At 42.5% G+C, this 19,570-nt stretch overlaps 1 protein-coding gene across 3 annotated transcripts in view; it reads right to left on the bottom strand.

The window, feature by feature from the left end:
• ARHGAP28 (Rho GTPase activating protein 28) overlaps window positions 1–19,570 on the bottom strand; it is a 305,117-nt gene that overhangs the window by 21,881 nt on the left and 263,666 nt on the right. For 2 of the 3 annotated variants that reach the window (XM_030213207.1, XM_030213199.1), the window contains exons 11-13: window positions 15,685–15,882; window positions 7,015–7,158; window positions 530–657 (exon numbers count right to left, since the gene is read on the bottom strand). In XM_030213207.1, the coding sequence (XP_030069067.1) occupies window positions 530–657; window positions 7,015–7,158; window positions 15,685–15,882 (470 nt within the window). The remainder of the gene's footprint in view (window positions 1–529; window positions 658–7,014; window positions 7,159–15,684; window positions 15,883–19,570) is intronic. The other variant, XM_030213215.1, reaches the window with a different exon arrangement.

The raw sequence follows: 19,570 nt of genomic DNA, 5'->3' as shown, positions 1-19,570 counted from the left end.
TACTGTTTTTGTCTCTACCACCTCCACTGGGAAGCTGTTCCACGAATCCACCATCCTTTTCATGAAGAAGTATTTCCACAGGTTACTTCTGAGTCTATCCCCTTTCACCTTCATCTTATGCCCCCTCATTTCAGAACTTCCTTTCAGTTGAAAGAGCCTTGCCTACTGTGCATTTATACTGTGTAGGTAGTTAGACATCCCTATCATATTGCCCCTTTCCCACCTTTCTTCCAAAGTATACATATTGAGATCTTTAAGTATGTCCCCATCCTTTATGACAATAACACCTACAATCAACATAAATACAGCATTTAAACAAATATCCAACACATTAGAACAATCACTGGTGCCCTGTAAGTTTTCCTTCAGTACTCAAGGCAGCAAGGATTCCTAGAGCTGTGAAGGCAAACCAGCTGGGGAGCAGGAATCAAAGATGGGAATATAAAGGGAAAACAGAGAAACAAAGAACCACTTATGTGAGGGATTAGGTAAGAAGCATTTGAAAAGAAAAAAAAAGTGCTTCTCCAACCTGTTTTCACAGTGAAATCGAGCCAGGATGTCTTTGGCTTTTGTCCGACTGTTTAGCTGGATTGCCATGGAAAACTTTGAGTGCAATGGAGCATAAACTCTTATCACTCCCTCTGGTACTTCGCACTGCTGGCATAAGAGAAAATATGTCAGATTTCAACTCAGCAAGTCTAACTCAACATACACAAGTTATTTGTTTTTATGTTTTATCTAGCAGTGAACAGTGTGGATGATATCTAAACCCAGAGGGCATATGGCTAAATTTGAGTCAACCTAGCTCAGCTTATACTTGAATCAAATAATTCCTGGATTCATTCCAGTCCATCTATTCTCTTAGTTCAGAATATTTTTGCTTCACATCTTCTTGGACTTGCACCTCTGTTTGACATGTTAAAGATTCTCACTATCTTTGAATACTTGGGACCAACATGGTGGCTCACTGGTGGTGCTGTGCACTCCCATGTAGATAACATGAGCTTGATTCGCTGGTGAGGTCCTCTTCTCCTTGGGCTTCTGGAAACTGCAAAGGCAGTGTTTAGTAAGGGGGACTATTCCACTCATTAGCAACAGAATCACCCAAGATTAAGGGCCCATAATTGAAGAGCACTTTTCCAAAACTCACTAAGGGGTCCTTTTACTAAGGTGAGCTGAAAAATGGCCTGCGGCAGTGTAGGCGCAGGTTTTGGGTATGCGCAGATCGATTTTTCAGTGTGCCCGTAAAAAATGCCAATTTAAAATTTTTGCCGAAAATGGACATGCGGCAAAATAAAAATCGGCGCGTATCCATTTTGGGTCTGAGACCTTACAGCCAGCCATTGACTTAGCAGTAAGGTCTCTCATGTTAACCATGCAGTAATCACCTACACGCATCAAGTCAGTTACCGCCCAATTTTTGCTGCGCACCAGAAAAGAAAATATATTTTCTGGCGTGCATAACAGACGCGCATAAAAAATGAAATTACCGCACAGGCCATACGATAGCCGGGTGGTAACTCTAAATTGACGCGTGTTGGGCGTGCATAGGCACCTATTCGGCTTAGTAAAAGGGCCCCTCAGTGCATTTTGTTTGTCAGTTTTGAGCTGTGCAATTAATTTCATTCATCAAGGCAAGATTCATTTACTGTAGCTCATTCCTGTGCCAAAACTCATGGACTTAGTTAGTTTTGGCACAGGAATAAGCTACAATAAATGAATCTTGCCTTGATGAACGAAATTAATCACACAGCTCAAAACTGTTCTAATAGGAACCATAGTTCCAAGCCTCCACTCAAGGATTGTTACAGTGATGACCTTGCTGGGTGAGGTTGGATTGATAAATTAGGGGGTCCTTTTACAAAGGCACACTAGAATTTTTAGCATGCGCTAAAAATAAGCATGCACTAAATGTTAGTGATGCCCATATATTCATATGGGCGTCTCTAGTGTTTAGAGTACATAAGTACATAGCCCAGCATCCTGTCCATGACAGCGGCCAATCCAGGCCAAGGGCACCTGGCAAGCTTTCCAAACGTACAAACATTCTATACATGTTATTCCTGGAATTGTGGATTTTTCCCAAGTCCACTTAGTAGCGGTTTATGGACTTGTCCTTTAGGAAACCATCTAACCCCTTTTTAAACTCTGCTAAGCTAACCGTCTTCACCATGTTCTCCGGCAACAAATTCCAGAGTTTAATTATGCATTGGGTGAAGAAACCTTTTCTCCGATTTGTTTTAAATTTACTACACTGTAGTTTCATCGCATGCCCCCTAGTCCTAGTATTTTTGGAAAGCGTAAACAGACGCTTCACATCCACCTGTTCCACTCCACTCATTATTTTATATACCTCTATCATGTCTCCCCTCAGCCGTCTCTTCTCCAAGCTGAAAAGCCCTAGCCTCCTTAGTCTTTCTTCATAGCAAAAACACTAGATAGCGTTTGTAAAAGACCCCCTAAATGCCCAAAGGTGCAAAATGAACCCATGGGGCTTCCCGTCCAAATAGGAATATTTGCATAAATAGTAACCAAACCAAGTACATCTAGATTTTTTTTTTAAAGACCAACAGGATAAAGCTGATTAATTACCAGAACAAATGTTTGCCACATAGTTGCAGATACTAACTAGTATGGAAGGGTTTGGCTTAGCCTCATGTTATTGGCGAGTAAGATTCATGACATCTGAAGGGTCAATATTCAAATGCTGTGATCAGCAATTAAAAAAAAATACCAGCTGTGCCATTTGAAAATTTTAAGGGCAATTTTAAAATCTAATCACCCACATTTAGTAGTACTTGCCTCAGGTACAAAATAAGAACCGGTCTATAATACGTAAACTACTTTGATTGTTACCACAGAAAGGCAGTTTATGAAATCCCATTTTTTTTCTTTTGTATATCGGCTGTTTTGATAAATAATCATTTTTTTAAAAAGGAAGGTGTGACTTACATACAGTGGGGGAAATAAGTATTTGATCCCTTGCTGATTTTGTAAGTTTGCCCACTGACAAAGACATGAGCAGCCCATAATTGAAGGGTAGGTTATTGGTAACAGTGAGAGATAGCACATCACAAATTAAATCCGGAAAATCACATTGTGGAAAGTATATGAATTTATTTGCATTCTGCAGAGGGAAATAAGTATTTAATCCCTCTGGCAAACAAGACCTAATACTTGGTGGCAAAACCCTTGTTGGCAAGCACAGCGGTCAGACATCTTCTGTAGTTGATGATGAGGTTTGCACACATGTCAGGAGGTTTTGGTCCACTCCTCTTTGCAGATCATCTCTAAATCATTAAGAGTTCTGGGCTGTCGCTTGGCAACTCGCAGCTTCAGCTCCCTCCATAAGTTTTCAATGGGATTAAGGTCTGGTGACTGGCTAGGCCACTCCATGACCCTAATGTGCTTCTTCCTGAGCCACTCCTTTGTTGCCTTGGCTGTATGTTTTGGGTCATTGTCGTGCTGGAAGACCCAGCCACGACCCATTTTTAAGGCCCTGGCGGAGGGAAGGAGGTTGTCACTCAGAATTGTACGGTACATGGCCCCATCCATTCTCCCATTGATGCGGTGAAGTAGTCCTGTGCCCTTAGCAGAGAAACACCCCCAAAACATAACATTTCCACCTCCATGCTTGACAGTGGGGACGGTGTTCTTTGGGTCATAGGCAGCATTTCTCTTCCTCCAAACACGGCGAGTTGAGTTCATGCCAAAGAGCTCAATTTTTGTCTCATCTGACCACAGCACCTTCTCCCAATCACTCTCGGCATCATCCAGGTGTTCACTGGCAAACTTCAGACGGGCCGTCACATGTGCCTTCCGGAGCAGGGGGACCTTGCGGGCACTGCAGGATTGCAATCCGTTATGTCGTAATGTGTTACCAATGGTTTTCGTGGTGACAGTGGTCCCAGCTGCCTTGAGATCATTGACAAGTTCCCCCCTTGTAGTTGTAGGCTGATTTCTAACCTTCCTCATGATCAAGGATACCCCACGAGGTGAGATTTTGCGTGGAGCCCCAGATCTTTGTCGATTGACAGTCATTTTGTACTTCTTCCATTTTCTTACTATGGCACCAACAGTTGTCTCCTTCTCGCCCAGCGTCTTACTGATGGTTTTGTAGCCCATTCCAGCCTTGTGCAGGTGTATGATCTTGTCCCTGACATCCTTAGACAGCTCCTTGCTCTTGGCCATTTTGTAGAGGTTAGAGTCTGACTGATTCACTGAGTCTGTGGACAGGTGTCTTTCATACAGGTGACCATTGCCGACAGCTGTCTGTCATGCAGGTAACGAGTTGATTTGGAGCATCTACCTGGTCTGTAGGGGCCAGATCTCTTACTGGTTGGTGGGGGATCAAATACTTATTTCCCTCTGCAGAATGCAAATAAATTCATATACTTTCCACAATGTGATTTTCCGGATTTAATTTGTGATGTGCTATCTCTCACTGTTACCAATAACCTACCCTTCAATTATGGGCTGCTCATGTCTTTGTCAGTGGGCAAACTTACAAAATCAGCAAGGGATCAAATACTTATTTCCCCCACTGTAGCTCGTAATGCAAGGGGTCTGCACATGGGCATAGGATGGGTACAGCTTCCAGTTGTGCATGTAAGTTTCAGAATACTGTAAATTGCACATGTCCCTGCCCTATTTAGGTGCCCACATGTGTGCCAGGTCCACAGATGGTGTAATTGTAGACATGTAAATATTAGGCTAGTGGTTCCCAAATCTGGTCCTGGAGGCATCGCAGCCAGTCAGGTTTTCAGGATACCCACCATGAATATTCATGAGAGAGATTTGCATTCAGTGGAGGCAATGCATGCAAATCTCTCTCATGAATATTCATTGTGAGCAGTGTGTTTTCTCTAGCAAAAAAGGTGCTGGTACTCAAATGCCAGGCCACCCTTCAGAATTGGGGTGGTCACTGAAGGATCCGCCCCACAATAGCCAGGCCCCCTGCAACCAGTCACAGAATCTATGACAAGGCAGAATTGGTGTGTAGCAGACAATGGAAAAGGTGCCGGCAGTGCCGTAGCGAGGGCGGCTGGCACCCGGGGCGGGTCGCCGCCGCGCACCCCCCCGGGTGCAGCACGGCGCCCCCCCTCCGGCGGGGCACGGCGCCCCCCCTCCTGCGTGCACCCTCCCCCCCTGCTGGAACGCATTGTAGTTTACTTTGGCAGCAAGGGGTGGGAGGGCCGATCCGTCCCGGAGCCTACGTCGCTGGGAGCTGCGTCAGCTCCATTGGTTCCTTGCTCTCTCTGCCCCGGAACAGGAAGTAACCTGTTCTGGGGCAGAGGGAGCAAGGACCCAACGGAGACGACACCCCCCCAGCGGCGTGTACCCGGGGCGGACCGCCCCACCGCCCCCCCCTTCCTACGCCACTGGGTGCCGGTACTCAGTACCCCCAAGTACTCCCTCAAAAAAAGACCTGATTGTGGGTATCCTGAAAATCTGACAGGCTGGGGTGCCTCCAGGGCTACGCTTGGGAACAACCGGCCTAATATTTCCATGTCCATAATTACACCATCTGTGGACCTGGAACACAGTATTCTACCAGGCTACACTAGTATTCTATAATGGCAGCCGGTTGCCCAGATGCTGTTATAGAATTGGCTTCTAATGTGTGGCCTTGGGGCCCCTACATGAAGGCACCCCATTGTAGAACCGCCCCTGTTCCCCCAGATTCTATATAGTACGACTTGAGTTGGGCACGCAGTCCAGGTCGTATTCTGCATTGTGCGTGCAACTTAATTATCTTAACAAGTCAATCAGTGCTGATAATTGCCAATTAAGCAATTATTGACACTAATTGGTTTTAATTAGCATATACGTACACAACTTCCTAAGCGTATTCTTTAAAGTGATGCGCACAAATTCTAGTAAGTGCTGCCGAAAAGGGGGCATGGCCATGGGCATGGAATGACTAGATGGTGGGTGTTTCTAAAACTATGCATGCTGTTATAGAATGTACCCGCTCCCCCCCTCCGAATCCTATATAGCGCACCTAGATTTACACACGTTTACACACATAAATCCAGGCATATTTTATAATTATGCATGTAGATTAATTGTTTTAATAAGCTGTTAAGCATTGTTAACAGCTCTTAACAAGCAATAATTGGCAAAAATTAGAATTTACGTGTGTAGATTGCTAAGCATATTCTATAATGTACTGTACCTAAATTCTAATGTGTATAGGCAAAAAGGTGCGTGGTTATAGGTGTGTTTATGGGCATTCCAAAATTTATGCGCATAGCTATAAAATAAGGGCCAGTGTGTATAAATCTACAGGCAGGGATTTACACCAGCTTTCATTGGCATAAATGGACGTGCGTAGATTTAGTCGCATTAACTACGCCTAAGCGTATTCTAAATACTGCGGGTAAATTTATGTGAGGTATTTGGAATACGTTTAGGCATGATTGCCTACCACACGTTAATTTTATGAGCGATATATAGAATTAAGCCCTCAGTGGAGGAGTGGCCTAGTGGTTAGAGTACCAGTCTTGCAATCCAGAGGTGGCCAGTTCAAATCCCACTGCTGCTCCTTGTGATCTTGGGCAAGTCACTTAACCCTCCATTGCCTTAGGTACAAACTTAGGTTGTGAGCCCTCCTGGGACAGAGAAATATCCAGTGTACCTGAATGTAACTCACCTTGAGCTACTACTGAAAAAGGTGTGAGCAAAATCTAAATAAATAAAACTTAGTTGCTGGCATTTGCACCAAGATTTACTTGGTGTAAATTCCTGTGATTAGATTTAGTCATGTGGACAGGCCCTAGGCATATTCTATAAACAGCGTCTAACTTTAGGAGTAGTTTATAGAATAAGTTTAGGCATATTTGTTTTTCAGTGCCATATATAGAATCTACCCTTTATGTATATTCAGTGCCCCTATCCACAGAAACAATGATATGTAATATAGGTACGCAGTGGCAAGTGCCATCACTATATAGATAGGTGACAATATTCAGCTGCTTTCTGTACAGTTATTTTGATAAATTGATGACATACCTGTCTCCTTTCAGGTCTCTCTCTTTCCATGGTTTTCCTCCTCAGTAGCTTCCTTACGCTCTTGTCAAACATCAGCTGCTTCTTGTTGTTGGTTGTTGCTGCTTCATTCATTTTTCTCACTTGGGAAATCAGGAAAGAAGGGACCTGTAACAAAAGAAGAATGCACAGAGAATTGCTGAAATACTTGAAAGGATGATCAAAGTATATGCGCAGGCAAGCAAATTGAGTGGAAGTAGCAAAAAAAAAAGTTTGTTCAAGGATAGGATTAAAAAAGGTTTTATTGACAAATACATAATCCCAAAACGGAAGCATATATGTTTTTTTTATAGGTGAACCCACTGGGGCAAAAAAACAAAAAGAAAACTTTTTTAGCTACTTCCACTGAATTTATGGGACGTCTAAATATTTTATTTATTTATTGCATTTGTATCCCACATTTTCCCACCTATTTGTAGGCTCAATGTGGCTTTCACAGTACCGGCTCCGGTGTGAACAAATGATGTTGTGATAAGATCAAGTTCATGTGGCACAACCACATTAGGGAATCGGAGAATGGAAGAGTTGTGTTATGTCCATTACGTGCTTTAGTTTGGTTGTGTTGCAGAGAGTAGGCATTTAAGTTGGATCGGTAGGGTATGCCTTTTTAAACAGGTTGATTTTCAGTGATTTCCGGAAGTTTAGGTGGTCGTACGTCATTTTCAAGGCTTTTGGTAATGCGTTCCACAGTTGTGTGCTTATGTAGGAAAAACTAGATGCATACGTTATTTTGTATTTAAGTCCTTTGCAGCTTGGGCAGTGCAGATTTAGATAAGATTGTGTTGCTTCGGATGTATTTCTAATTGGTAAGTCGATCAAGTCTGTCATGTAACCCACTGTTTTCAGAAACTGAATTGGTTAACTATGCAGGATAGGATTAAGTTTAAACTTCTGATGATGGTTCATCATTGTGTACATCATGATTCATAAGTACGTAAGTATTACCACACTGGAACAGACCAAAGGTCCATCAAGCCCAGCATCCTGTTTCCAACAGTAGCCAATCCAGGTCACAAATACCTGGCAAGATACCTCAATAAAGTTCAATACATTTTTATGCTGCTTAACCCAGAAATTAGCAGTGGATTTCCCCCAAGTCATTTTAATAATGGTCTATGAACTTGTCCTTTAAGAAGTCATCCAAACCTTTTTTAAACCTCACTAAGCAAAGGCGCACCACTGGGCCGAAGGGGGAGGAGTCAAAATGGCGGCCTGACTTGTGTGGCGTTTGTTTGTAGAGAATTTGTGGTTCATCCTTTTCACCTTTTCTTATATACTTTTACTATATGCCGCACACTAAGAGGAAAGGGGCAGTGAAAGGTCAACTGCCGCTGACCAGAACTTCGTACCCGATCCAACAAACTCTCCACCGATATGCAACAAGCTTTCCACCAGATACCGGATTGTTGAGCCCTGATGTTAGAGCTGATGGAGGAGCAACGGCACTACTAGGGACCGAAACGTCTTTATCTCCACCGGATCTTAATCCACCACCATGTCCTGCGAGGAACCTGAGAGGTTTAGAGGAAGGCCTAGAGGAATCGGAAGTCAGTGCTCTCGAAGCCTAGGTCGGCAGATCTTTACCTCAAACCACAGAGGAGGTGAACACGGAGTTAAAGACTCCGGTGGTGGCTACATTAGAGTCTATTTGGAAAGCGATACAAGCATTGACTACAACAGTTACTAAGGCAGCACAAAATACGTCTCTCCTTGTGAGTAAAGTTGAACTTTTAACTTTGACTATAGATAAAGTTAAACAAGAATCGTTTAACCAAGTTTCACAACTGCAATCAGAGGTTTAAAATTTAAAATCAATTTCTGAAGCCTTGGTTAAAGATAAAATTATTATATCTCGAAAAAATGAACAAATGGAAAACTTTAACAGACATTTAAACTTAAGAATCTTGAATTTTCCGATGACAGAAGGAATGAATGCAACTGATTTCTTTAAAAAATATTTAGCAGATATTCTTCAATGTCCCTCCGCGTCTATTCCTCCATTAAACAAAGTTTATTATCTTCCATTACCTTTACAAGCGGGAAAGGGACTTGAGGTTACTGAGTGTTTGCCTTCAGTTAATGTTCCTGAATTGGGAATTCAAGATATTTCAACTTTACTTGAAGAATAAATATTGGAAGTGAAAATACGTCGAACTTTAATAGTATCGTTTGTATTTGAACAGGATTTAAAAACAGTTTTGAAGTTATACTTTAAGAATTCGTCAAAGATTTTTTGTGGTTCCAGAATATGGATATACCCGGATGTTACTAAGATAACACAAGATAGAAGGAAAATGTTTTTGGCTCTCAAGGAAGAGACTAAGGCATTAGGAGCGTCATTCCTATTAGCATATCCGTGTAAATGCCTTATAAGATTCATGGGTAATAAATATGTATTTTTCGAGCCAGAACAACATCTGGCTCGAAAAATACATATTTATTATAAAACGATATTTATAAAACGATATTTATTATAAAACGATAAAGAGTATGTCTAGCCTGAATTTTCCATCTTTTTCAATTACTTAATCAGTTAACATTCATACATAGAGTCTATTTGGACACTTTTTTCATCTCCAAAAAAGTTTGAACAACTTCAAACTTTTTTGGAGATGAAAAAAGTGACAAAATAGACTCTATGTATGAATGTTAACTGATTAAGTAATTGAAAAAGATGGAAAATTCAGGCTAGACATACTCTTTATCATTTTCTTTTTCTTTAAACTATGATCTCCTCATCTAATATACCCCTCCCCCCCTTTTTCCCTCTTATTATGGTGGTCTAAGAAAGAAAGCATATAATAATTTAACAATCTATAATTTCTTATAGTATATTTTTCTCTGTATTGCAACTTGCAAGTTAATCTTGTAATGTTAAACAAATATTAATAAACAAATATAACATAAACCCCATTAAGCTAACCGCCTTTACCACATTCTATGGCAATTTATCTCGCTATTTATCAGAGTGTCTTCATTTGTACTGTCCGAAGCAGGTACTTCATTCAGAAAATACCTGTTTGGAGATTCCTGATTTTTGGCTGTTTCATTTGGAGGACACCCGGAGGCAAACTTTTTCTGTATCAGGTCCGACAGAGTGGAACAAACTTCTTGGAGCCCTAAGGACTCAGAATTCGGGATTGTTTAAAAGATTGCTGAACACAACAAAAAGAGTCCAAGTCTCCCGCAAAAACACAAGAAAACAACAAAAAACGGAAGAAATCCATAAAGACCAAACTAAAATCACGGGTGTAGAAAAGCCAAAGTATTTTATTATGACCCTACACGGTCCATGTTTCGGCCAAAAAAGGCCTTCTTCAGGGGTCTACAGATTGGCTTATACAGATATTCTTCCAAAGGTTCTCACAAATTGAGACAATCTCATAGTGATATCCAAGCGAAGCGTGGACTCTATAGTCAGTGACCCGTGTAGGGTCATAATAAAATACTTTGGCTTTTCTACACCCGTGATTTTAGTTTGGTCTTTCTGGATTTCTTCCGTTTTTTGTTGTTTTCTAAAAGATTGCTGAAACAGCATTTGTTGCTGCTGGCTAAAAATTGATTTCGGCAGATGAAGGACACAATACAGTGACAAGTCTGTTGGTATTACTTAAGTATTGCCATACTGGGAAAGACCAAAGGTCCATGAAGCCCAGCATCCTGTTTCCAACAGTGGCCAATCCAGGTGTGTGGACATGTTCTGTTTACCATGTTACTTCATTGTTTGACTTACCAGAATTGAACGCAATGAGGTTGCACCATGGAGAGATACAGAGACATTACAGTATTCTTGGTCTTAAAAGACAGAATTTGGTTTGGTTTTGGTATAGCTGCATCAATCCTACAAAATACTTTAATTTTCACAGCAATTTCAGTGTAGCGTTCTGATAGCTTATATAGGTCTAGGAGGTAACTGGAATCTTTGTAAGTCCTGATGATTTCAAATGACCACCAAGAAAAATGTTGCAATGCATGAACTTTCAAACCTTGCAAGCTTCTTATGAAGAAAGATGGCACCAATACTGCTTTATTGTTTTACATTAATTCTCTTGATAGCAGTACTGTGTTTATTCAAAAGACCAAACTATATGCAGTGACTTTGACCTGTAGCTGAAAGGAATTCATACAGATTGCAGATTGGCATAAACTCACTCCTTCAGAGTGATATGAAGGCCCCTGGCAATAGTTATCAGAGGTAACATGGGAGTTAATCACAGACAGGTTTTCTTAGAGGCCCAAGAGAACTGCTATTTTGCCCTGAATTAATACACTTCAGAAAAGTATTAGACATATGTTTTTCATTTAGCATTTGAAGGACTATAAACAGAGCCTAAATAGTACATTTGATAGTTATTTTTACGAGGTAAGATTTACAGCAATATGAAAACTTTTTGCTCCCCTCTTGATGTCTCCTAATATACTTATGTACTTATATATGACATACTGAGTGATTTTTGATCTTTAAACAAAATATCATATTAGAAAAAGGAAAACTGAGTAAGTATATTGCAGTTTTTAAATTATTACTTCATTTATTTAAGAAAGAATTTAAGAAATATTTAAAAACCCATTGTTTTATGAAAGCCTACCTTGAGGGATGATCTTGGACTTGTTTTAGGCAGTTAACTCTAAAGACTGATTATACAAGATTTTTGATGGGGCGAATATTATTATGTTATGATGTAATATATGTAATGACTTTACGTATGTTTTTGATATAACCTGCCTTGGTTTAAGGCAAGATATAAATATGGAAAATAAATAAACAAAACAAAGTTATCAAACACCTATATCACCGTCTGAAAAAGTAACTGCCTTCTAACCTTAATAACTGGTTGCACCACTTTTCATAGCAATAATTGCAACCAAATACTTCCCACAATTTGATATAAATTGTTCACATCATTGTTCAGGAATCTTAGCCTACTTTTCTTTGCTGAACTGCTTAAATTCAGATATATTCATATGTTTTCAGGCATAAATTGCTCAGTTCAGGTCCTGCCAAACATCTCTTTTGGTTGGCTTTGACTAGGCTAATCCAAAACTTTAATTTTGTTTCTCTTTAGCCATTCAGATGTAGACTTGTCTTGCTACATAACCCAATTACGCTTCAACTTTACTTTGCAGACAGATGACTAGACATTCTCCTTAAGAATTTACTGGTACAGTGCAGAATTCATGGTCAACTCAATAATGGCAAGTTTTACAGGTCCTGAAACAGGAAAGCATCCTCACACCATTACACTACCATCACCAGGGGTGGCCCAACCATTAGGTCACCTGAGGCGGGGGCCTCAGGCGGCTCTCAACAGGAGCGGTTTCTCAGAGGGGCAGCATCTACTACTATAACTACTACTATAAATCACTTCTATAGCCCCTTTTGTGGTGTTTTATCACACGGTGACATTCCATACTCAGCAGTGGCAGCGATTCCCATATGCTGCCCTGCCGCTACTGGCACCCGCCTCTTCCCTTTGCTGTGACTGCCTCTCTGATGTAACTTCCTGTTTCGTCAGAGGCCCAGGCAGCCGCAGTAAAGAGAAGAAGTGGCTGCCGGTGATAGCAGGGCAGCATAAGGGAATCGCTGCCGCTGCTTGGTTTGGAACGTCACCGTGAGGTAAAACGCCACGAATGGGGGGGGGGGGGGGGGGGGCTACGGCATGTTAGCTCCACTTCAGGCGGCATCTTGCCTTGGGCCGGCCATGAACACCACCATGTTTGATTGTTGGTATTATGTTCTTACTGTGGAATACTGCATTTGCTTTACGCCAGACGTAATGGGACTTCCATTGTCTAAGTTCCACCCTTGACTCGTCTGTCCATAAAACATTATCCCAAAAGGCTTGGGGATCATCCAGGTGTATTTTTCCAAATGTGAGACAAGCACTGATGTTACTCTCGGACTGCAGCACTTTCTGCCTTGCTGCAAACTCTCATGAATCCTATTTTTGCCCAGTCTCTTTCTTATTGTGGAGTCATGAATACTGATCTTAGCTGAGGCTAGAGAGGCCTGCAATTTTGTCAATGTTCTTCTAGGATCCTTTGTAATTTCCCAGATGAGTTGTCACTGCACTCTTGGAGTAATTTTGGCAGGCTGGCCTCTCCTGGGAAAATTCACCACTGTTCTAAGTCTTCTCCATTTGAATTTCCTTTGATCATGGCAAAGCATCAAACATATAAACAGCGAGTGACCGAACTCACTCGCAAATGCGCAGTAAAGACCCTCTCTGTCCCGCCCCCGCGTCAATACGTGATGACGGGGGCGGGGCAGAGAGGGTCTCTACTGCGCAAGGGGAGGGACGAAACTGCCGTTGCTACCGCTCCCCCCCCCCCCAAGGTCGCCGCCGCCACCCACTCTCCACCCGGGCTGGGCATTCGCTCCGCTATAGAAACAGCGCGGGAACAGTGCACACAGCTCAGCTGAGCTGCCGTCGGCCTTCCTTCCCTGCCTGTGTCCCGCCCTCGCCCACGAGGGTGGGACACAGGCAGAGAAGAAGGACGGCAGCTCATCTGAGCTGCATGCTGCGTTCCCGCGCTGTTTCAATAGCGAAGCGAGGGCCCGGCCCGGGTGGAAGGGTGGCAGCGACTCCGGGGGGGGGGGGGGGGTGTAGCAGTGACCTTGGAGGGGCAGCGGCGAGCTCGGTGGCGGGGGGGGGGCCTTTCAACCCCCCCCCCCCCCCCCGTCCTATACTAGCCCATTTTTACGGGCTCAACGGCTAGTTCTTATAGAAACGTTGTGGTGGCTATTTCACTTTCATGGTAAAGTTCAATATATTGTGAAAGGGCTGGCTGCAATCAACCCTGGCAGTGTTCAATCAGTTCAATCTAATAAATGATGTAATAATTTAAAAACTGTTGTGTTAAGTTGGGTTCCCTTTTTCCTAACATTACATTTCATTCAAAGATTAGAAACCATTCATTATGACATATATAGGGGAAATCAGGAGGGGGCAAAAAGCATTTTCACATCACTGAATATTAGTTTCTTTTTTCAAATTAAATATTATTAAGGATAGGTAATGTTTATCATGCATTATTTATTGTACTAATAATAGGCCTGATATTCAAAAGGGATTAGCTAGGCAGGGGATGCTACTGCCTAGTAAAACCAAGCTAAACAGGATGAGAGGGGATATTTAGGGGCAATGCTGCTGAATATCTTCTCCAATCACCATAGCATTGCCCAGGCAGTGCAGGGGCGGTTCTGAAAGTTATGTGGTGTTAGGGTATGACCGGCTCAGGTGCTTGGAGTGCCACTGGTTCCCTGACACACTACTAACTCCGCTCCATTGCTTTTCTGGATTTAATTGAAGGTTTGCTCAAACATTCTACCACAAAACACAGACTGTGCTTTCCCAGCTTGCTTTTCTCCACACCTGAAATAGACTACAGCCTGGACCTCTACCACTCCTTTTAATTACTGCAGGCTGGTTGTGGGTGGGAATGTCCCTTCCCCTCCCCCACAGAAAAAGAAAAATCTAGGAAAAAGAAATGCAATACTGGCTTCCAGTCCTGACACCTCTGGGGCCCTGCCAAGAAAACCTGGCACCCCTCCTGACCTCCTTCTCCCCACAAAATTCAAAGATGTCCAGTGTATTTTATTTTATAGTTCCAAATCGGTTCACACTCTGTTTATCAAAAGATTATCCTCTCCAACCAAAAGGGGAAAAAACCCACAAACTTTCTATCACTGGACTCACTAACTAGGATAGCCTCCTTCTATTCAGTGTTTACGGTACACACTCCCTCTTCCAGCTTTCAGGGTTTTCAACCAAAACTTATGCAAATAGTCCACTCTAGAAAACTGGGTAGCACCCAGGACCTATTAAAGACTTAGCTCTACTTTCATGCTGTCTTCAGCCAGGTCCTGGGATTGTTCATGGTTCAATCGGGCACTGGCTTCTATAAAGTCCACTGATTCAGCTACCTCCTGCTCTTTGGTAACCTCTCCTCCTATCTCCATGTGCTCCAGGACTTCCTTTTCTTTCCCTGGAGGTGCCTGCCCTCCTACTTCCTGTTCCCAGGATGTCCTAGTCCTCCAACCCCTCCCTTGGGACTCCACTCTCTTAACCCTGGCTGCCTAGGCCTGGGAGGCCTCCCCGGCTCCCCCTTCTGATAGCTGAATGCATTTGGAAGGGACCCATCCCCCACCTCCCCACAGCGGGTGCCAGCAATATACAGTGCCAGTGTAAATATAGCTAACTGGGCAAGGTGGAGAACCACTTAAACAGCAGTCCTAACTTTGCCCGGTTTAGCTATTCAGGTACAGCATGAATATTGGCCATATCCACATAACGTTTGGGTATTGCTGATCAGCTGGATATCCAATGGCCCAGACATGGCCTGACACTGAATATCTGGATCTAATTTGGTCAGCGGTAGACAGCATTTTAAAAAAACGCCTACTGCTACCAGTTGAATATCAACTGGAAAGCTTTTAAAGCTTTTATTCGATTGCATTTTATTAATGGATGTTTTATTGTTACTTAATATTTTATTCTTCTTCTCCATTTTCAGTTCACTGCAGAATGGCTGAATAGATTAAAAAAACAACAACCCCCCCCCCCCCCCCCCCCCCAATGAATCATACATTTTAAGAAGTGCACAGTGGAGCATATGGTTGGCAGGACTCACCGTCCACAGGATGTCCTGGTACCGTATTAGAAGCCGTACTATGTGTGCCGTGGAGGCAGCTGCCTTCATCTCTTCCTGGTTTGCGCTCTTTCCTTTGCAGATGAACAGGTTTGGAGCAATTATCATAGACACGTTCCAAAGGCTCATTTTGTTCTTCTCTTCATTTGCAACCACCTTTTTGAGGAACTGTAGCAACGCCTAGGGAAATTCGAAACAATCACAGTCAACAACTGTTGCAGTTAGTGGATTGTTAATGTAAGAGTCAATCTTAATATATTATTTCAAAATCTACAGAAGAGATAAATGAATATACATTTCACAGAAAAAAGGTTTCATTTCACATTTGAGATGGAATTCAAGTTTGTTTTGAAAATAATAATGCTTTTTTAATGAAAACTTGCAATTACTGTACAGTAATTGACAAAATTAATGCATAGTCCCTACAAAAACTCTGCGTTAAATGTTGGGAATATTTCCAGAAATTTTGGAAGGGCTGCCATGCAGATAACACAGAGAAAGAGCTATCACAAGAAAATTACATGGCAGATATGTGTTATGCAGTTAGCCACATCTCTTGAGGTGACTGTAAACTGCTTATCGTTATCTACTGCCTTAACAGTTAACACATGGTAACAAACTCAGGGCCCTGTTTTTTTAAAATTTTTATTTTATTAATATTTATTTTAACATTACAAGATTAACTTGCAAACTGCAATACAGAGAACATCAAAATATAAGAAAATATCCATCATAGATTATTATATATGCTCTCTTTCTTAGACCACTAATAAAAGAAAAGGAAAAAAAGGAGGGGGGGAGTATTACAGATGAGGAGATCATTAATTATAACAAAAATATAAAAGGAGAAAAATGTCTAGCCTGAATATTCCATCCTATTCAAATTCTTAATCAGTTATCATTCAAACTTAGAGTCTATTTGGCAGTGGCGTAGCAGTTGGGGCTGCCACCCGGGGCGGGGCAATTTGCCGTTGCACCCCCCCCCCCCGGGTGCAGCACGATGACCCCCCCCCCCCGATGACCAGCTCCCGCACCCTACCTTTAAAAAGAATATCTGGAGTCGCGCCTGCCCTGCACATACAAGAAATGTGGACCGTCGGGCCTTCTCTCGCTCTGTCTGTCCCGCCCTTGCGGAAATAGGAAGTTGCGTCAGCGGAGGGCGGGACAGACAGAGCGAGGGAAGAGCCGACGGTCCACATTTCTTGTACGTGCAGGGCAGGCGCGACTCCCGATATTCTTCTTAAAGGTGGGGGGGGGGGGTGTCGATTCGCCGAGGGGGGGGGGAGCTGGCAGGGAGCACCCCCCCGAGCTGACACCCGGGGTGGACCGCCCCTCCCGCCCCCCCTTGCTACGCCACTGCTATTTGGTTATTCTCAGGGCCCTGTTTACTAAGCCGCGCTATAGGCGCAGTAGCATTTTTAGTGCACGCTAATGCTAGAGACACCCATAGGAATATATGGGTGTCTCTAACGTTCAGTGCGTGCTAAAAATGCTAGTGCACCTTAGCAAACAGACCCCTCAATGTTATCTGTATGGCGCAGTCCCCATCCATTCTCCACTCCTATCTACATGAGCTGTTTGACTTGGGAATTATTGTTTAACTGTTAAGACACCAGGGAGTCTTTTTACAAAAGTGTGTTAAGCACTTAAGGGAGAATCTTATAAATGGTACTCAAAATTCGACACTTCTAGATTTCCCTACAGAAATCGAAGCATATTCCATAACAATGTGCATAAGCTAATTGGTTAATAAGCTAATCAGCATTGATAATTGGATGTTACCAACCAATTATCAGAATTGGCTTTATTTAGAATTTATGTGCAGAACTGTCTAAGTGTATTCTGTAATGTGGTGTGTGTAAATTCTAAGTCACCTAGTTGAAAAGGAGCATGGGCATTGGTGTTTCTAAAATCTGTGTGCATTGTTATAGAATGCACCCGGTTCACGCATAATTTAGGCGTTGGGATTTACACCAAGTTTTACTTGACATAACTGGCTGGACAAAATTTAGTCATGTGGAGCAGCGCCTAATTTCATTTTGGCGCCAATTCTTTAGGCATGATATAAAGAATCTAAGTGTGATTCTATAAAAGGCATGCACTTTTTATAGAATCGTGCTTAGCACAGATTCCTGTGCCTAACTTTGAGTGGCAGACTTTTGCCCAATTTAGGTGCACTGAGGCAGTATTTTGTAATTACGCATGCAATGTTTTGGAATGTCCCTGACATGCCCATGGCCATGCTCCCTTTTGAGTTATGCTCTAGTAGAGTTAGGTGCTAAGCCTTATAGAATAGCGCACAGCCAGATCCACATGTGAGCACCAATTAACTTCAATAATTGGTAGTTAGCACCCAATTATTGACGTTAATTGGCTCATTAGCCAATTAATTTGTGCGCACATCTCAAGAGCATGCCCAAATTGTGGCACACAAATCTAGACACCATGTCCCTGATATTCAAAACTATTTAACCAGCCAGGAATGGCTCTTGGCTAGCTAAATAGTGTTTAGGTGCTTAACTGTGGATATTCAGCGGGAGATAACCAGTTATCTTCCGCTGAATATCACGGTTAACGGCTAGCCACTAACCGACTATATCACGCAACATAGCTTGTTAAGCATGGATATTCAACACCAAACCGGCAATGTTGAGCAGTCAAAATAGTCCACTTAAATTTTTAGTAGGCCTATTTGTACTGCTAAAAAGTTAACCAACTAGCACTGAATATTGGCATAGCTAGTTAACTTTTTAGCGGCCAAAATAAGCCTGGATATTCAATGCCAGCTCAATATCAGGCCCCATATATATAATCTGGGAGTTAATGTGTGGTTAACACTCAGAAATAGGGTACTCTGTAACAGTGCTAATGGGTTTTGTGGTAGTTTGCCTGTTACCACGTGTTACTGAATGTTTTAGAATATTTCTGTAAGGGGGTGTGGCATGGGTGGAGAGTGGCCGTGAAAGCATTAGCCAGCTAGAGTGTTACACTTACTGTGCACTAACTGGCTAGCACAGAGTTAACCCAGGAGCACTTATCGCTTCCTAAATAAAGGGCGGTTAGTGGCCCTGTCTTAAATCTTAGCAGGTCCATGCATACTAATGGAAACATTAATATGTAACCCTTCTTGGTGCAGCATTAGTTAAGGGCTTGTTGTGCATTACAATCCTGCATTATAGTGCATTAAGCCCAAAACTCAACGGGCCTGATATCAGACCAGAAAAGATAGCTGGCTGCCTCCCGCAGTCAGTGCTGAACCTGGATATTCAATGCCGGGCCATTTCCGGTGACCAGCATTGAATATCTGGCCTATTTTTGGCCACTAAGGACACAGCCGGCCAAGCCAATATTCAGCGCTGGCTGGCTAAGTTCATAGCGGCCACAGATAGACCTGCAATTGATGGGGCTAGATTTGGCTGCCAAACTTAGCTGCTGATGCACTGAAAATCAGCAGATAGCTGATTATAATATGCAATATAACTGGCTATCTATTAAGTGCTAATCAGGGATATTCTGCGGGAGACAGCCGCTATCTCCCGCTGAATATTGGCGGATAATTGGCTAAGTACCAGTTAACCGACAAGGTGCTGTTCCTGGCCAGTTAAATGGTTTTGAATATCGTCCAGAAAGCATTTTGCTAACTCTTATTGTGGTGTTATTCCCCTGTTAAATAATTAATGCAGCTTAATAAATAGACCCCTATATTTTAAGAACCCACTCAAATATCTTTATTTGTTAATGCTTCTTTAGGAGTTTTACTGTTTTAACATTGACATCATTTTTATTCATTCTGTTTTGGCTGTTATTGTTTTTGATCCCATTTTTGCAGGCACAGAAAGTACATGAACCCTGGAGAGGAGTTATGGGC

The sequence above is a fragment of the Microcaecilia unicolor genome, chromosome 1, assembly GCF_901765095.1.
Source record: "Microcaecilia unicolor chromosome 1, aMicUni1.1, whole genome shotgun sequence".
NCBI classification, from domain to species: domain Eukaryota; kingdom Metazoa; phylum Chordata; class Amphibia; order Gymnophiona; family Siphonopidae; genus Microcaecilia; species Microcaecilia unicolor.
This window is presented reverse-complemented; position numbering and strand designations above follow the sequence as displayed.